At 41.9% G+C, this 20,705-nt stretch overlaps 1 protein-coding gene across 1 annotated transcript in view; it reads left to right on the top strand.

The window, feature by feature from the left end:
• The first annotated feature begins 960 nt into the window (after positions 1–960).
• Positions 961–20,705, top strand: part of LOC110531063 (protein Niban 1) — a 77,619-nt gene continuing 57,874 nt past the window's right edge. The window contains exon 1 of the mRNA XM_036986768.2: positions 961–2,027. Coding sequence (XP_036842663.2) covers positions 1,973–2,027 — 55 coding nt within the window. The 5' untranslated portion in view covers positions 961–1,972. The remainder of the gene's footprint in view (positions 2,028–20,705) is intronic.

The raw sequence follows: 20,705 nt of genomic DNA, 5'->3' as shown, positions 1-20,705 counted from the left end.
TCTCATCGTTGAGAGAGAGGTTGTTGTCCTGGCACCACACTGCCAGTTTTTTGACGTCTTCCCTATAGTCTGTCTCATCGTTGTCGAAAACTTAATGATGGTGTTGGAGTCTTGTTTGGCCACGCAGTCGTGGGTGAACAGGGAGTACAGGAGGGGACTAAGTACACACCCCTGAGGGGCCCCAGTGTTGAGGATCAGCATGGCAGATGTGTTGTTGCCAGATGTGCATTGAAGTACAGATTGAGCTTGTATTTATAATATAATATTCCAATTCCATTTTTTATAATGCATGTATTATGTATTTATAACACATTCCAGATGACTACATCATGAAGCTGGTTGAGAGAATGCCAAGAGTGTGCAAAGCTGTCATCAAGGCAAAGGGTGGCTACTTATAAGAATCTCAAATATAAAATATGTTTTGATTTGTTTAACACTTTTTTGGTTACTACATGATTCCATATGTGTTATTTCATAGTTTTGATGTCTTCACTATTAGAAAAACCCCTGAATGAGTAGGTGTGTCCAAACCTCTAATGCTGCATTCAAAACAACTGGGAACTTGGAAATGTCCTACTTCTGACTTCAGTGCAACTAGGAATTAGTGGGAAAAAACAGCTCTGACTTCGAAAAATCTTTTGATTGGTCATCCAACTCGGAATTCCAACTCGGGAACTCAGGCCTCTTTCCAGAGCTCCGACTTTTTGACCTGAAAATCACTGACTTCATGATTTGACCTCAAATTTTTCAGAGTTCCCAGTTATTTTGAATGCGGCAATATTTACAGGAGGCATCAGGCATGACACACCAATTCAAAGTTGCAAACTCTTCCCAAACTCTTCCCAGAACATTGACTTTCCGACCTGAAGATCACTGACATCATGATTCGACCTAGTTTTTTTGCCCGAGTTCCCAGCTGTCTTGTGCGTGTTCACAACAACTGGGAACTCAGAAATCCCTGACTTCTGACTTCAGTGCAACTAGGAACTAGTGAAAAAACGAGCTCTGACTTTGAAAAATCTTTTGATTGGTCATCCAACTCGGAATTCCAACTCGAGAACTCTGGCAAACCTTTCTAGAGCTCCGACTTTCCGAACTGAAGATCAGTGATGTCATGATTTGATTTTGTTTTTTTCAGAGTTCCCATCCGACTTCAGTGCGTTCAAGACACCAGGGGAAATCGTTTTGAAAGGACATCCAACTCGGAATTCCAACTCGGGAACTCGGGCCTCTTTCCAGAGCTCCGACTTTCCGACCTAAAAATCACAGACTTCATGATTTGATTTGACCTCACATTTTTCCGAGTTCCCAGTTATCTTGAAAGCACCATTAGCTGTTCTGCGATTGGTCTGAGTTTACGAGGTTTTCAAGAGTAACGTTAATAACAATAGTTTTGGGGAAAAGCTTGGAGATTTAAAGATGCTTCTACGAAGATTCTAACGATTAATTTATCCTTAAGATATTTTTGGGAAACTGGGCCAAGATTAGCAAAAAAATTCTAATGAATTTAAACGACAAAATAGTGGACCAAATTGGAAATATATATTTGAATAATTCAGCCACACATTTCAGCTGAAATCGATCCATTATAATAATACAGTTATTTTAAAAACGTATTACAGTGACTCTTTCAATGTGTTTATCTGTATTGCAGTGTATCTGTATAGATATAACTATATACAGTCATTGATATATAGCCTAGGCTACATGAGGAGAGGAAAAACAACAATGTAAACGTCGCTCTTAAACCGGAATGCTTCTGAACAGGGTTAGGCTACTTAAGGCGGCGCTGTAGAATGAGGAAGTTCCTACGGTATGATAGTGGTTTCTTCAAGCATGCTTCTTTCTCCACGTCCGTTCTCTGTCAGATGCCAGAATCGACACACTGAAGCGGTCTGTTGACGGGACAATAAACAGCTTCTTCGCCTGTGGCATAGCAGTCTATCGTGGACCGAGATCATTTCATTTCGCTATGGGGGCATCTTCTTCCAGTCTGCTGGATGAGACTAAATCCAACTACATCAGAGGTAAAATAAAGTTACACTTATTGTGGGGGAATTGTGTGTGCTCACCATACCCAGCCTTATCTGTGAAAACAAAACGGTTATTTGGGTTTGTTTTATTTTGTATCAATGAAAGGCATTGCAATTTAATTGATGTATGTTATTACTGAGGTCCATGTAGATTGGCTTCTCAAAATGACAAAGAAAAAGACAGAAATCGTCTGTTGGAATTTGTATTATTATTTGGGGATATGTATAGAACATTTAACTGAAGGCTTTGATAGGTGCAAGGGCTAATGTAAACAATACAAACAATTCATTACTTACAATTCCTCAGAACTGGGGCACACCCATGTCTGTTACAACAATTGGTTTGTGTCTAGCAATGTATTTAATTATGAGAGAGAGAGAGAGCAACACAATTAGACCCAAACAAATCATAAGAAAATAAAAAGATAATTACTTGACACATTGGAAAGAATTAACAAAAAAACAGAGCAAACTAGAATGTTATTTGGCCCTAAACAGAGAGTACACAGCGGCAGAATACCTGACCACTGTGACTGACCCAAAATGAAGGAAAGCTTTGACTATGTACAGACTCAGTGAGCATAGCCTTGCCATTGAGAAAGGACGCCTTAGGCAGACATGGCTCTCAAGAGAAGACAGGCTATGTGCTCACTGCCCACAAAATGAGGTGGGAACTGAGCTGCACTTCCTAACCTTCTGCCAAATGTATGACCATATTAGAGACACATATTTCCCTCAGATTACATAGACCCACAAAGAATTTGAAAACAAACCCAATTTGATAAACTCCCATATTTATTGGGTGAAATACCACAGTGTGCATCAATCACAGCAGCAAGATGTGTGACCTGTTGCCTCAAGAAAAGGGCAACCAGTGAAGAACAAACACCATTGTAAATACAACCCATATTTATGGTTATTTATTTTCCCTTTTGTACTTGAACTATTTGCACATAATATGACAATTCTAATGTCTTTATTCTTTTGGAACTTTTGTGAGTAATGTATACTATGAATTTGTTTTTATTGTTTATTTTACTCAGGTCTATTATCAATTTCACTTGCATGTTAACATATGTTTCCTGTGCCAATGAAGCCCTTTGAATTGACATTGAGAGAGAGAGAGAGAGAGAGCAAGAGAGAGAGAGAGAGAGCAAGAGAGAGAGAGAGAGAGCAAGAGAGAGAGAGAGAGAGAGAGAGAGAGAGAGAGAGCAAGAGAGAGAGAGAGAGAGAGCAAGAGAGAGAGAGAGAGCATGAGAGAGAGAGCAAGAGAGAGAGAGAGAGAGAGAGAGAGCGCAAGAGAGCGAGAGAGAGAGAGAGCAAGAGAGAGAGAGAGCAAGAGAGAGAGAGAGAGAGAGAGAGAGAGAGAGAGATGACCACTTGCAGGGAGAAGTTCAGTTGACTCCTAGAACTCTGGGAATGTGCAGCTGTGCTGTGAGAGAACTAGGCTACATCTACATGGTTGTATTTTCCTTTCTGTTCCAGTTCTGTTCCAGTTCTGTTCAGTTCTGTTCAGTTCTGCTTCAGTCCTGCTTCAACTCTATAGGCTACTCGATAGGATGATTTCCTGAGAGAGATTTTAAGTTGCAAATGGCACATGTACGCACCACATTTCTGTGTGTAAAAATTCTAGAAACACCAGTGGTATATCTGAGTGTTGATTCTAGTGGGTTTAAGACCAGTGTTATATCTGAGTGTGGATTCTAGTGGGGTTAACACCAGTGTTATATCTGAGTGTTGATTCTGAATTCAGATTGTGGATGATAAAAAGTTACATTTGTTGAATATCCTTCCTAGGAATAGGAATTACTAATCACTTCACACAACAGCATATTGAGATTTGGATGTCTGACATGGCCCATGTGCCAGGATTTTCAGACCACAATGTTGGGGGGGGGGGGGGGGGGGGGGGGGACTAGGCCATAACTAAAGGCCTCAGGACATGTCCAATAAGGGTTTATGTTTAATTCAAACACATTCACTTGGTGAAGGCTTCAGGACTGAACATGTATGTAGCAACCATGTCTCTGTCACTAAAAAACACAGTCATTGGTGGGTAACTCTAACATTCACTTGAAAGGGACCCTGGGAAATATGCAAATAAGGCTTTACACAGTGTTAAAACCGACCAAAAAATACTGTAACACCACAGGTGTTAATTCCCTAACACTGAGAAAGTGTAACATCATCCGCTCTAATAAAGTGTTCATTTAAGTTGGGATTTTCAACACTCATGGTGTTAGGGACCCAACACTATGGGGATCTTAGTTTATCAACACATTGAAAAATGTTAGTTTCTCCCAAGTGGCATCGCAGTGCTTGAAGTGTCACTACAGACCTGGGTTCGATCCCAGGCTGTGTCACAGCCGGCCGTGACCAGGAGACCCATAGAGCAGCACACAATTGGCCCAGCGTCGTCCGGGTTAGGGGAGAGTTTGGCCCAGCGTCGTCTGGGTTAGGAGAGAGTTTGGCCCAGCGTCGTCCGGGTTAGGGGAGAGTTTGGCCCAGTGTCGTCTGGGTTAGGGGAGAGTTTGGCCCAGCGTCATTCGGGTTAGGGGAGAGTTTGGCCCAGCGTCGTCCGGGTTAGGGGAGAGTTTGGCCCAGCGTCGTCCGGGTTAGGGGAGAGTTTGGCCCAGCGTCGTCCGGGTTAGGGGAGAGTCTGGCCCAGCGTCGTCCGGGTTAGGGGAGAGTTTGGCCCAGCGTCGTCCGGGTTAGGGGAGAGTTTGGCCCAGCGTCGTCCGGGTTAGGGGAGAGTTTGGCCCAGCGTCGTCCGGGTTAGGGGAGAGTTTGGCCGGGGGGGGGGGGGGGGGGGCTTTACTTAGCTCATCACGCTCTAGCGACTCCTTGTGGCGGGAAACTGTGTTTCCTCTGACACATTGGTGCGGCTGGCTTCCGGGGTTAAGCGGGCGGGTGTTAAGAAGCGCGGTTTGGGGGGTCATGTTTCCGAGGACGCATGCTCAACCTTCGCCTCCCGAGCCCGTTGGGGAGGTGCAGCGATGAGACAAGATCGTAATTGGATATCACGAAATTGGGGAGAAAAGGGGGTTAAAAAAATATCTATAAAAAAATAAAAAATGTTTATTTTAAAGCTATTTGAGATGGTCACATATTGTGACTACCGTAGATTCACCAAGGAGTAGCTAGCTAGCAACTGGTCGAGTGGCTAGTACGTAACTCTGACTTCATCTGAGTCCTATTGAAGCAATAAACGGTGTGGATGGCGAAACACCGTGATGACAATGTGCTGCCTGTTTGCTCCTGGGTCTCCCCTTTGACCTCCTCCCTCTGATCTCACTTCAGCCATGAACTTTCTCAACCTTTAGTCTCTTGAACGTTGATCTCCCTCGTGATGACTAATGATGTTGTTTTTAAATTGCTTGTTTTTTGTTGTTGTTGTTGCTTTACAGCGCTTCAGGATTTCTTTATGTAATAAATAGCTCTATAAAAGTTAAATAAATAATTATTATTATATAATTTCTAAGAAAGTGTTTTTAACACTGTGGGTGTTTAAACTCTGATTAAACATTTCTGGTGGTATATACGGATTCTTTATGATCATCAGCAATGAATGGTCAGAAGCAATGCCTATATATGGTCTGGTCATACTAGTAGCCTATAGGCAACCCACTTCTCTTCTGTAGGTAACATACTAGCAACCCACCTCTCTTCTGTAGGTAACATACTAGCAACCCATCTCTCTTCTGTAGGTAACATACTAGCAACCCACCTCTCTTCTGTAGGTAACATACTAGCAACCCACCTCTCTTCTGTAGGTAACCCACTGGCAACCCACCTCTCTTCTGTAGGCAACACCTAGCAACCCACCTCTCTTCTGTAGGCAACACCTAACTTCTGCACTTTTAGAAATTGTAAACTGATAAAGCAGCATATTACTGTAAGATTTTAAAGTAAAACATACAGCAATTCTTTACTGTGTCAAGAGTATAGTCCTACTCCACTAGCTCTTCATTTGGAGCTCTACACTAGGAGCTCTGATTTAGGAACTCAACATTAGGAGCTCTGATTTAGGAGCTCTACATTAGGAGCTCTACATTAGGAGCTCTGATTTAGGAGCTCTGATTTAGGAGCTCTGATTTAGGTGCTCTACATTAGGAGCTCTACATTAGGATCACTACACTAGGAGCTCTACATTAGGAGCTCTACATTAGGAGCTCTACATTAGGAACTCTACATTAGGAGTGCTGATTTAGGAGCTCTGATTTAGGAGCTCTACATTAGGAGCTCTACATTAGGAGCTCTACATTTAGGGCTCTACATAAAGAGCTCTACATTAGGAGCTCTATATTAAGGGCTCTACATTAAGGGCTCTACATTAGGATCTCTACATTAAGGGCTCTACATTAAGGGCTCTACATTAGGAGCTCTACATTTAGGGCTCTACACTAGGAGCTCTACATTAAGGGCTCTACATTAGGAGCTCTACATTAGGAGCTCTACATTAGGTGCTCTACATTAGGATCTCTACATTAAGGGCTCTACATTAAGGGCTCTACATTAGGAGCTCTACACTAGGAGCTCTACATTAGGAGCTCTACATTTAGGGCTCTACATTAAGGGCTCTACACTAGGAGCTCTACATTAGGAGCTCTACATTAGGAGCTCTACATTAGGAGCTCTACATTAAGGGCTCTACATTAGGATCTCTACATTAAGGGCTCTACATTAGAAGCTCTACATTAGGAGCTCTACATTAGGAGGTCTACGTTATTATTATTTTTTTAACCTTTATTTAACCAGATATTTATATACATATATAACCCTAACCCTTTATTTAACCAGGTAGGCTAGTTCTCATTTACAACTGTGACCTGGCCAAGACAAAGCAAAGCAGTGTGACACAAACAACACAGTGTTACAGATGGGATAAACAAACATACAGTCAATAACACAATAGAAAAAAATAAAGATGATGTGCAAGTAGAAATACTGGTGTGCAAAAGAGCAGAAAAGTAAATAAAAACAATATGGGGATGAGGTAGGTAGATTGGGTGGGCTATTTACAGATGGGCTATGTACAGCTGCAGCTGTACATTAGGAGCTCTACGTTAGGAGCTCTGATTTAGGAGCTCTACATTAGGAGCTCTGATTTAGGAGCTCTACATTAGGAGCTCTGATTTAGGAGCTCTACATTAGGAGCTCTACATTAGGAGCTCTGATTTAGGAGCTCTACATTAGGAGCTCTGATTTAGGAGCTCTACATTAGGAGCTCTACATTATTAGCTCTACATTAGGAGCTCTGTATTAGGAGCTATACATTAGGAGCTCTACATTAGGAGCTCTACATTAGGAGCTATACATTAGTGAGCTCTACATTAGGAGCTCTGATTTAGGAGCTCTACGGTAGGAGCTGTACATTAGGAGCTTTATATTAGGAGCTCTACATTAGGAACCAAGTGGTTTGGCTAGTTTATTTTTGTAAGAGAAGATTCTCCCTCAGAGCTGGTAGGAATACACTCCTTGTGCTTCCTTTATCCCTCTGCACTCAGGTACCTCCAGGACTCAGCTTTTATGGGACATGACATATTTGCACTAAGGTGTCCAATGTACACACATCTGTCTGTCTGTCCGTCTGTCTGTCTGTCCGTCTGTCTGTCTGTCTGTCTGTCTGTCTGTCTGTCTGTCTGTCTGTCTGTCTGTCTGTCTGTCCTTTTGAACAGACCAGTTCCCTGTCTGTCTGTCTGTCTGTCGAACAGACCAGTTCCCTGTCTGTCTGTCTGTCTGTCTGTCTGTCTGTCTGTCTGTCTGTCTGTCTGTCTGTCTGGTTGGCTGGCTGGCTGACTGGCTGTATTCTAGACATGCCATTCACAACCTTTCCCAGACTCTCTAACATGATGTCATTGGTTTCTGGCACTCTGCTCAGGGTGTACTGGTGGGATGTTATCTCCTCCCATCCCCTGGGTCTCTTCTTTCCTCTCTCTGACAGCACAAACTTATCTCTCCTCTCTCTAACAGTACAGTCTCCTCTCTCCTCTCTCTAACAGTACATTCTCCTCTCTCCTCTCTCTAACAGTACAGTCTCCTCTCTCCTCTCTCTGACAGTACAGTCTCCTCTCTCTAACAGTACAGTCTCCTCTCTCCTCTCTATTGCAGTAGCCTCCTCTCTCCAACAGTACAGTCTCCTCTCTCTGACAGTACAGTCTCCTCTCTCCTCTCTCTAACAGTACAGTCTCCTCTCTCCTCTCTCTAACAGTACAGTCCCCTCTCTCTGACAGTACAGTCTCCTCTCTCCTCTCTCTAACAGTACAGTCTCCTCTCCCCTCTCTCTAACAGTACAGTCTCCTCTCTCTGACAGTAGTCTCCTCTCTCTAACAGTACAGTCTCCTCTCTCTAACAGTACAGTCTCCTCTCTCCTCTTTCTGACAGTACAGTCTCCTCTCTCTAACAGTATAGTCTCCTCTCTCTGACAGTACAGTCTCCTCTTTCTGACAGTACAGTCTCCGGTACAGGGGGTACCGGTACAGAGTCAATGTGGAGGCTATATACAGGGGATACCAGTACAGAGTCAATGTGGAGGCTATATACAGGGGGTACCGGTACAGAGTCAATGTGGAGGCTATATACAGGGAGTACTGGTACAGAGTCAATGTGGAGGCTATATACAGGGGGTACCGATACAGAGTCAATGTGGAGGCTATATACAGGGTGTACCGGTACAGAGTCAATGTGGAGGCTATATACAGGGGGTACCGGTACAGAGTCAATGTGGAGGCTATATACAGGGAGTACCGATACAGAGTCAATGTGGAGGCTATATACAGGGGGTACCGATACAGAGTCAATGTGGAGGCTATATACAGGGGGTACCGGTACAGAGTCAATGCGGCAGGGTTGCCTAGTGGTTAGAGCGTTGGACTAGTAACCGCAAGGTTGCAAGTTCAAACCCCCGAGCTGACAAGGTACAAATCTGTCGTTCTGCCCCTGAACAGGCAATTAACCCACTGTTCCTAGGACGTCATTGAAAATAATAATTTGTTCTTAACTGACTTACCAAGTTAAATAAAGGTAAAATAAAAAAATAAAAATGTGGAGGCTATATACAGGGGGTACTGGTACAGAGTCAATGTGGAGGCTATATACAGGGGGTACTGGTACAGAGTCAATGTGGAGGCTATATACAGGGGGTACTGGTACAGAGTCAATGTGGAGGCTATATACAGGGAGTTACGGTACAGAGTCAATGTGGAGGCTATATACAGGGTATTACGGTACAGAGTCAATCTGGAGGCTATATACAGGGGGTACTGGTACAGAGTCAATGTGGAGGCTATATACAGGGAGTTACGGTACAGAGTCAATGTGGAGGCTATATACAGGGTATTACGGTACAGAGTCAATCTGGAGGCTATATACAGGGGGTACTGGTACAGAGTCAATGTGGAGGCTATATACAGGGAGTTACGGTACAGAGTCAATGTGGAGGCTATATACAGGGTATTACGGTACAGAGTCAATGTGGAGGCTATATACAGGGAGTACTGGTACAGAGTCAATGTGGAGGCTATATACAGGGGTACCGGTACAGTATATTGGTATAAAGACACTGACAGGCCACAGACAGTTAGTCCTCTTCACACTGACAGGCCACAGACAGTTAGTCCTCTTCACACTGACAGGCCACAGACAGTTAGTCCTCTACACACTGACAGGCCACAGACAGTTAGTCCTCTACACACTGCCAGGCCACAGACAGTTAGTCCTTTTCACACTGACAGGCCACAGACAGTTAGTCCTCTTCACACTGACAGGCCACAGACAGTTAGTCCTCTTCACACTGACAGGCCACAGACAGTTAGTCCTCTACACACTGCCAGGCCACAGACAGTTAGTCCTCTTCACACTGACAGGCCACACACAGTCAGTCCTCTACACACTGACAGGCCACAGACAGTCAGTCCTCTTCACACTGACAGGCCACAGACAGTCAGTCCTCTTCACACTGACAGGCCACAGACAGTCAATCCTCTACACACTGACAGGCCACAGACAGTCAGTCCTCTACACACTGACAGGCCACAGACAGTCAGTCCTCTACACACTGACAGGCCACAGACAGTTAGTCCTCTACACACTGACAGGCCACAGACAGTCAGTCCTCTACACACTGACAGGCCACAGACAGTCAGTCCTCTACACACTGACAGGCCACAGACACAGTCCTCTACACACTGACAGGCCACAAATCAAATCAAATCAAATTTATTTATATAGCCCTTCGTACATCAGCTGATATCTCAAAGTGCTGTACAGAAACCCAGCCTAAAACCCCAAACAGCAAGCAATGCAGGTGTAGAAGCACGGTGGCTAGGAAAAACTCCCTAGAAAGGCCAAAACCTAGGAAGAAACCTAGAGAGGAACCAGGCTATGTGGGGTGTCCAGTCCTCTTCTGGCTGTGCCGGGTGGAAATTATAACAGAACATGGCCAAGATGTTCAGATGTTCATAAATGACCAGCATGGTCGAATAATAATAAGGCAGAACAGTTGAAACTGGAGCAGCAGCACAGTCAGGTGGACTGGGGACAGCAAGGAGTCATCATGTCAGGTATTCCTGGGGCATGGTCCTAGGGCTCAGGTCCTCCGAGAGAGAGAAAGAAAGAGAGAATTAGAGAGAGCATATGTGGGATGGCCAGTCCTCTTCTGGCTGTGCCGGGTGGAGATTATAACAGAACATGGCCAAGATGTTCAAATGTTCATAAATGACCAGCATGGTCGAATAATAATAAGGCAGAATAGTTGAAACTGGAGCAGCAGCACAGCCAGGTGGACTGGGGACAACAAGGAGTCATCATGTCAGGTAGTCCTGGGGCATGGTCCTAGGGCTCAGGTCCTCCGAGAGAGAGAAAGAGAGAAGGAGAGAATTAGAGAACGCACACTTAGATCACAGACAGTCAGTCACACTGACAGGCCACAGACAGTCAGTCCTCTACACACTGACAGGCCACAGACAGTCAGTCCTCTACACACTGACAGGCCACAGACAGTCAGTCCTCTACACACTGACAGGCCACAGACAGTCAGTCCTCTACACACTGACAGGCCACAGACAGTCAGTCCTCTACACACTGACAGACTACAGACAGTTAGTCCTCTTCACACTGACAGGCCACAGACAGTCAGTCCTCCACACACTGACAGGCCACAGACAGTCAGTCCTCTACACACTGACAGGCCACAGACAGTCAGTCCTCTACACACTGACAGGCCACAGACAGTCAGTCCTCTACACACTGACAGGCCACAGACAGTCAGTCCTCTACACACTGACAGGCCACAGACAGTCAGTCCTCTACACACTGACAGACTAAAGACAGTTAGTCCTCTTCACACTGACAGGCCACAGACAGTCAGTCCTCTACACACTGACAGGCCACAGACAGTCAGTCCTCTACACACTGACAGGCCACAGACAGTCAGTCCTCTACACACTGACAGGCCACAGACAGTCAGTCCTCTACACACTGACAGGCCACAGACAGTCAGTCCTCTACACACTGACAGGCCACAGACAGTTAGTCCTCTACACACTGACAGGCCACAGACAGTCAGTCCTCTACACACTGACAGGCCACAGACAGTCAGTCCTCTACACACTGACAGGCCACAGACAGTTAGTCTTCTACACACTGACAGGCCACAGACAGTCAGTCCTCTTCACACTGACAGGCCACAGACAGTCAGTCCTCTACACACTGACAGGCCACAGACAGTCAGTCCTCTACACACTGACAGGCCACAGACAGTCAGTCCTCTACACACTGACAGGCCACAGACAGTCAGTCCTCTACACACTGACAGGCCACAGACAGTCAGTCCTCTACACACTGACAGGCCACAGACAGTCAGTCCTCTACACACTGACAGGCCACAGACAGTCAGTCCTCTACACACTGACAGGCCACAGACAGTCAGTCCTCTACACACTGACAGACTAAAGACAGTTAGTCCTCTTCACACTGACAGGCCACAGACAGTCAGTCCTCTACACACTGACAGGCCACAGACAGTCAGTCCTCTACACACTGACAGGCCACAGACAGTCAGTCCTCTACACACTGACAGGCCACAGACAGTCAGTCCTCTACACACTGACAGGCCACAGACAGTCAGTCCTCTACACACTGACAGGCCACAGACAGTTAGTCCTCTACACACTGACAGGCCACAGACAGTCAGTCCTCTACACACTGACAGGCCACAGACAGTCAGTCCTCTACACACTGACAGGCCACAGACAGTTAGTCTTCTACACACTGACAGGCCACAGACAGTCAGTCCTCTTCACACTGACAGGCCACAGACAGTCAGTCCTCTACACACTGACAGGCCACAGACAGTCAGTCCTCTACACACTGACAGGCCACAGACAGTCAGTCCTCTACACACTGACAGGCCACAGACAGTCAGTCCTCTACACAGTCCCAGAGGTCTCCACTATTTAGCTTGAAGATAAGAGATCAAATACTGAGGGTCGGAGGGGGTTGGTTTGTAATTGGAGGATGTAGAGAAGAGATAGTGATTTCCTGTTGAATTCCTCTCTCTCTCCACCTCTCTTTCTCTCCACCTCTCAGTAAACCGTCAGAATGACAGTTTCTGTGTCACTACCAAGAATTTGCGGTTGACACAACATTTTAACATTTTAAGGGTGTCTGACAGCGAAACCAGTGTTCTCTAAATCCGTCCTCTATGTTATATATACCACATCTCTTCACCATCTCTCTATATCCATCCTGTATACAATATATACCACATCTCTTCACCATCTCTCTATATCCATCCTGTATACAATATATACCACATCTCTTCACCATCTCTCTATATCCATCCTGTATATTATATACACCACATCTCTTCACCATCTCTCTATATCCATCCTGTATATTATATACACCACATCTCTTCACCATCTCTCTATATCCATCCTGTATATTATATACACCACATCTCTTCACCATCTCTCTATATCCATCCTGTATATTATATACACCACATCTCTTCACCATCTCTCTATATCCATCCTGTATATTATATACACCACATCTCTTCACCATCTCTCTATATCCATCCTGTATACAATATATACCACATCTCTTCACCATCTCTCTATATCCATCCTGTATATTATATACACCACATCTCTTCACCATCTCTCTATATCCATCCTGTATACAATATATACCACATCTCTTCACCATCTCTCTATATCCATCCTCTATATTATATACACCACATCTCTTCACCATCTCTCTATATCCATCCTCTATATTATATACACCACATCTCTTCACCATCTCTCTATATCCATCCTGTATATTATATATACCACATCTCTTCACCATCTCTCTATATCCATCCTGTATATTATATACACCACATCTCTTCACCATCTCTCTATATCCATCCTGTATACAATATATACCACATCTCTTCACCATCTCTCTATATCCATCCTGTATATTATATACACCACATCTCTTCACCATCTCTCTATATCCATCCTGTATATTATATACACCACATCTCTTCACCATCTCTCTATATCCATCCTGTATATTATATATACCACATCTCTTCACCATCTCTCTATATCCATCCTGTATACAATATATACCACATCTCTTCACCATCTCTCTATATCCATCCTGTATATTATATACACCACATCTCTTCACCATCTCTCTATATCCATCCTGTATATTATATACACCACATCTCTTCACCATCTCTCTATATCCATCCTGTATATTATATACACCACATCTCTTCACCATCTCTCTATATCCATCCTGTATATTATATACACCACATCTCTTCACCATCTCTCTATATCCATCCTGTATATTATATATACCACATCTCTTCACCATCTCTCTATATCCATCCTGTATACAATATATACCACATCTCTTCACCATCTCTCTATATCCATCCTCTATATTATATACACCACATCTCTTCACCATCTCTCTATATCCATCCTGTATACAATATATACCACATCTCTTCACCATCTCTCTATATCCATCCTGTATATTATATATACCACATCTCTTCACCATCTCTCTATATCCATCCTGTATATTATATACACCACATCTCTTCACCATCTCTCTATATCCATCCTGTATATTATATACACCACATCTCTTCACCATCTCTCTATATCCATCCTGTATATTATATACACCACATCTCTTCACCATCTCTCTATATCCATCCTGTATACAATATATACCACATCTCTTCACCATCTCTCTATATCCATCCTCTATATTATATACACCACATCTCTTCACCATCTCTCTATATCCATCCTGTATATTATATACACCACATCTCTTCACCATCTCTCTATATCCATCCTGTATATTATATACACCACATCTCTTCACCATCTCTCTATATCCATCCTGTATATTATATACACCACATCTCTTCACCATCTCTCTATATCCATCCTGTATATTATATACACCACATCTCTTCACCATCTCTCTATATCCATCCTGTATATTATATACACCACATCTCTTCACCATCTCTCTATATCCATCCTGTATATTATATATACCACATCTCTTCACCATCTCTCTATATCCATCCTGTATATTATATATACCACATCTCTTCACCATCTCTCTATATCCATCCTGTATATTATATATACCACATCTCTTCACCATCTCTCTATATCCATCCTGTATATTATATACACCACATCTCTTCACCATCTCTCTATATCCATCCTGTATATTATATACACCACATCTCTTCACCATCTCTCTATATCCATCCTCTATATTATATATACCACATCTCTTCACCATCTCTCTATATCCATCCTCTATATTATATATACCACATCTCTTCACCATCTCTCTATATCCATCCTCTATATTATATATACCACATCTCTTCACCATCTCTCTATATCCATCCTGTATATTATATACACCACATCTCTTCACCATCTCTCTATATCCATCCTGTATACAATATATACCACATCTCTTCACCATCTCTCTATATCCATCCTGTATATTATATACACCACATCTCTTCACCATCTCTCTATATCCATCCTGTATATTATATATACCACATCTCTTCACCATCTCTCTATATCCATCCTGTATATTATATACACCACATCTCTTCACCATCTCTCTATATCCATCCTGTATACAATATATACCACATCTCTTCACCATCTCTCTATATCCATCCTCTATATTATATACACCACATCTCTTCACCATCTCTCTATATCCATCCTGTATATTATATATACCACATCTCTTCACCATCTCTCTATATCCATCCTGTATATTATATACACCACATCTCTTCACCATCTCTCTATATCCATCCTGTATACAATATATACCACATCTCTTCACCATCTCTCTATATCCATCCTGTATATTATATATACCACATCTCTTCACCATCTCTCTATATCCATCCTGTATATTATATATACCACATCTCTTCACCATCTCTCTATATCCATCCTGTATATTATATACACCACATCTCTTCACCATCTCTCTATATCCATCCTGTATATTATATACACCACATCTCTTCACCATCTCTCTATATCCATCCTGTATATTATATACACCACATCTCTTCACCATCTCTCTATATCCATCCTGTATATTATATACACCACATCTCTTCACCATCTCTCTATATCCATCCTGTATATTATATACACCACATCTCTTCACCATCTCTCTATATCCATCCTGTATATTATATACACCACATCTCTTCACCATCTCTCTATATCCATCCTGTATATTATATACACCACATCTCTTCACCATCTCTCTATATCCATCCTCTATATTATATATACCACATCTCTTCACCATCTCTCTATATCCATCCTGTATATTATATACACCACATCTCTTCACCATCTCTCTATATCCATCCTGTATATTATATATACCACATCTCTTCACCATCTCTCTATATCCATCCTGTATACAATATATACCACATCTCTTCACCATCTCTCTATATCCATCCTGTATATTATATACACCACATCTCTTCACCATCTCTCTATATCCATCCTCTATATTATATATACCACATCTCTTCACCATCTCTCTATATCCATCCTGTATATTATATACACCACATCTCTTCACCATCTCTCTATATCCATCCTGTATATTATATACACCACATCTCTTCACCATCTCTCTATATCCATCCTGTATACAATATATACCACATCTCTTCACCATCTCTCTATATCCATCCTGTATATTATATACACCACATCTCTTCACCATCTCTCTATATCCATCCTGTATATTATATACACCACATCTCTTCACCATCTCTCTATATCCATCCTGTATATTATATACACCACATCTCTTCACCATCTCTCTATATCCATCCTGTATATTATATACACCACATCTCTTCACCATCTCTCTATATCCATCCTGTATATTATATACACCACATCTCTTCACCATCTCTCTATATCCATCCTGTATATTATATACACCACATCTCTTCACCATCTCTCTATATCCATCCTGTATATTATATACACCACATCTCTTCACCATCTCTCTATATCCATCCTGTATATTATATACACCACATCTCTTCACCATCTCTCTATATCCATCCTGTATACAATATATACCACATCTCTTCACCATCTCTCTATATCCATCCTCTATATTATATACACCACATCTCTTCACCATCTCTCTATATCCATCCTCTATATTATATACACCACATCTCTTCACCATCTCTCTATATCCATCCTGTATATTATATACACCACATCTCTTCACCATCTCTCTATATCCATCCTGTATATTATATACACCACATCTCTTCACCATCTCTCTATATCCATCCTGTATACAATATATACCACATCTCTTCACCATCTCTCTATATCCATCCTCTATATTATATACACCACATCTCTTCACCATCTCTCTATATCCATCCTGTATATTATATACACCACATCTCTTCACCATCTCTCTATATCCATCCTCTATATTATATACACCACATCTCTTCACCATCTCTCTATATCCATCCTCTATATTATATACACCACATCTCTTCACCATCTCTCTATATCCATCCTGTATATTATATACACCACATCTCTTCACCATCTCTCTATATCCATCCTGTATATTATATACACCACATCTCTTCACCATCTCTCTATATCCATCCTGTATATTATATACACCACATCTCTTCACCATCTCTCTATATCCATCCTGTATATTATATACACCACATCTCTTCACCATCTCTCTATATCCATCCTGTATACAATATATACCACATCTCTTCACCATCTCTCTATATCCATCCTCTATATTATATACACCACATCTCTTCACCATCTCTCTATATCCATCCTGTATATTATATACACCACATCTCTTCACCATCTCTCTATATCCATCCTCTATATTATATACACCACATCTCTTCACCATCTCTCTATATCCATCCTCTATATTATATACACCACATCTCTTCACCATCTCTCTATATCCATCCTCTATATTATATATACCACATCTCTTCACCATCTCTCTATATCCATCCTGTATATTATATACACCACATCTCTTCACCATCTCTCTATATCCATCCTGTATACAATATATACCACATCTCTTCACCATCTCTCTATATCCATCCTGTATATTATATACACCACATCTCTTCACCATCTCTCTATATCCATCCTGTATATTATATACACCACATCTCTTCACCATCTCTCTATATCCATCCTGTATATTATATACACCACATCTCTTCACCATCTCTCTATATCCATCCTGTATATTATATACACCACATCTCTTCACCATCTCTCTATATCCATCCTGTATATTATATACACCACATCTCTTCACCATCTCTCTATATCCATCCTGTATATTATATACACCACATCTCTTCACCATCTCTCTATATCCATCCTGTATATTATATACACCACATCTCTTCACCATCTCTCTATATCCATCCTGTATACAATATATACCACATCTCTTCACCATCTCTCTATATCCATCCTGTATATTATATATACCACATCTCTTCACCATCTCTCTATATCCATCCTGTATATTATATATACCACATCTCTTCACCATCTCTCTATATCCATCCTCTATATTATATATACCACATCTCTTCACCATCTCTCTATATCCATCCTGTATATTATATATACCACATCTCTTCACCATCTCTCTATATCCATCCTGTATATTATATACACCACATCTCTTCACCATCTCTCTATATCCATCCTGTATATTATATACACCACATCTCTTCACCATCTCTCTATATCCATCCTGTATATTATATATACCACATCTCTTCACCATCTCTCTATATCCATCCTGTATATTATATATACCACATCTCTTCACCATCTCTCTATATCCATCCTGTATATTATATACACCACATCTCTTCACCATCTCTCTATATCCATCCTGTATACAATATATACCACATCTCTTCACCATCTCTCTATATCCATCCTGTATATTATATACACCACATCTCTTCACCATCTCTCTATATCCATCCTGTATACAATATATACCACAACATGTACACTGTTTATGTTTCCCCATGTCTTTTATTTCATCTCTAACACGTATAGAGTGAAAACAACCCTTGGTGGGTTAGGACTAGGAGAGAGAGAGACTTCCACTTCATATCTACCTGCTCTATATCTACCTTAATAAGACTAGGAGAGAGAGACTCCCACTTCATATCTACCTGCTCTATATCTACCTTAATAAGACTAGGAGAGAGAGTCTCCCACTTCATATTGGCCTTAATAAGACTAGGAGAGAGAGACTCCCACTTCATATCTACCTGCTCTATATCTACCTTAATAAGACTAGGAGAGAGAGACTCCCACTTCATATCTACCTGCTCTATATCTACCTTAATAAGACTAGGAGAGAGAGACTCCCACTTCATATCTACCTGCTCTATATCTACCTTAATAAGACTAGGAGAGAGAGACTCCCACTTCATATCTACCTTAATAAGACTAGGAAAGAGAGACTCCCACTTCATATCTACCTGCTCTATATCTACCTTAATAAGACTAGGAGAGAGAGACTCCCACTTCATATCTACCTGCTCTATATCTACCTTAATAAGACTAGGAGAGAGAGACTCCCACTTCATATCTACCTGCTCTATATCTACCTTAATAAGACTAGGAGAGAGAGACTCCCACTTCATATCTACCTGCTCTATATCTACCTTAATAAGACTAGGAGAGAGAGACTCCCACTTCATATCTACCTGCTCTATATCTACCTTAATAAGACTAGGAGAGAGAGAGACTCCCACTTCATATCTACCTGCTCTATATCTACCTTAATAAGACTAGGAGAGAGAGACTCCCACTTCATATCTACCTGCTCTATATCTACCTTAATAAGACTAGGAGAGAGAGACTCCCACTTCATATCTGCCTTAATAAGACTAGGATAGAGAGACTCCCACTTCATATCTACCTGCTCTATATCTACCTTAATAAGACTAGGAGAGAGAGACTCCCACTTCATATCTACCTGCTCTATATCTACCTTAATAAGACTAGGAGAGAGAGACTCCCACTTCATATCTGCCTTAATAAGACTAGGAGAGAGAGACTCCCACTTCATATCTACCTTAATAAGAATAGGAGAGAGAGAGAGACTCCCACATCATATCTACATGCTCTATATCTACCTTAATAAGACTAGGAGAGAGAGAGAGAGACTCCCACGTCATATCTACCTGCTCTATATCTACCTTAATAAGACTAGGAGAGAAAGAGACTCCCACTTCATATTTGCTTGCTCTATATCTACCTTAATAAGACTAGGAGAGAGAGAGACTCCCACTTCATATCTGCCTGCTCTATATCTACCTTAATAAGACTAGGAGAGAGAGACTCCCACTTCATATCTACCTGCTCTATATCTACCTTAATAAGACTAGGAGAGAGAGAGACTCCCACTTCATTTCTACCTGCTCTATATCTACCTTAATAAGACTAGGAGAGAGAGACTCCCACTTCATATCTGCCTTAATACGACTAGGAGAGAGAGAGACTCCCACTTCATATCTACCTTAATAAGACTAGGAGAGAGAGAGACTCCCACTTCATATCTACCTTAATAAGACTAGGAGAGAGAGAGACTCCCACTTCATATCTACCTTAATAAGACTAGGAGAGAGAGAGACTCCCACTTCATATCTACCTTAATAAGACTAGGAGAGAGAGAGACTCCCACTTCATATCTACCTTAATAAGACTAGGAGAGAGAGAGACTCCCACTTCATATCTACCTTAATAAGACTAGGAGAGATAGAGACTCCCACTTCATACATACCTTAATAAGACTAGGAGAGAGAGAGAGACTCCCACTTCATATCTGCCTTAATACGACTAGGAGAGAGAGAGACTCCCACTTCATATCTACCTTAATAAGACTAGGAGAGAGAGAGACTCCCACTTCATATCTACCTTAATAAGACTAGGAGAGAGAGAGAGACTCCCACTTCATACATACCTTAATGAGACTAGGAGAGAGAGAGAC

The sequence above is a fragment of the Oncorhynchus mykiss genome, chromosome 8 (genome assembly GCF_057628025.1).
Source record: "Oncorhynchus mykiss isolate SJ-2025 chromosome 8, ASM5762802v1, whole genome shotgun sequence".
NCBI lineage: Eukaryota > Metazoa > Chordata > Actinopteri > Salmoniformes > Salmonidae > Oncorhynchus > Oncorhynchus mykiss.
The sequence above is the reverse complement of the archived record's forward strand: the minus strand, read 5'-3'. Positions and strand labels throughout refer to the sequence as shown.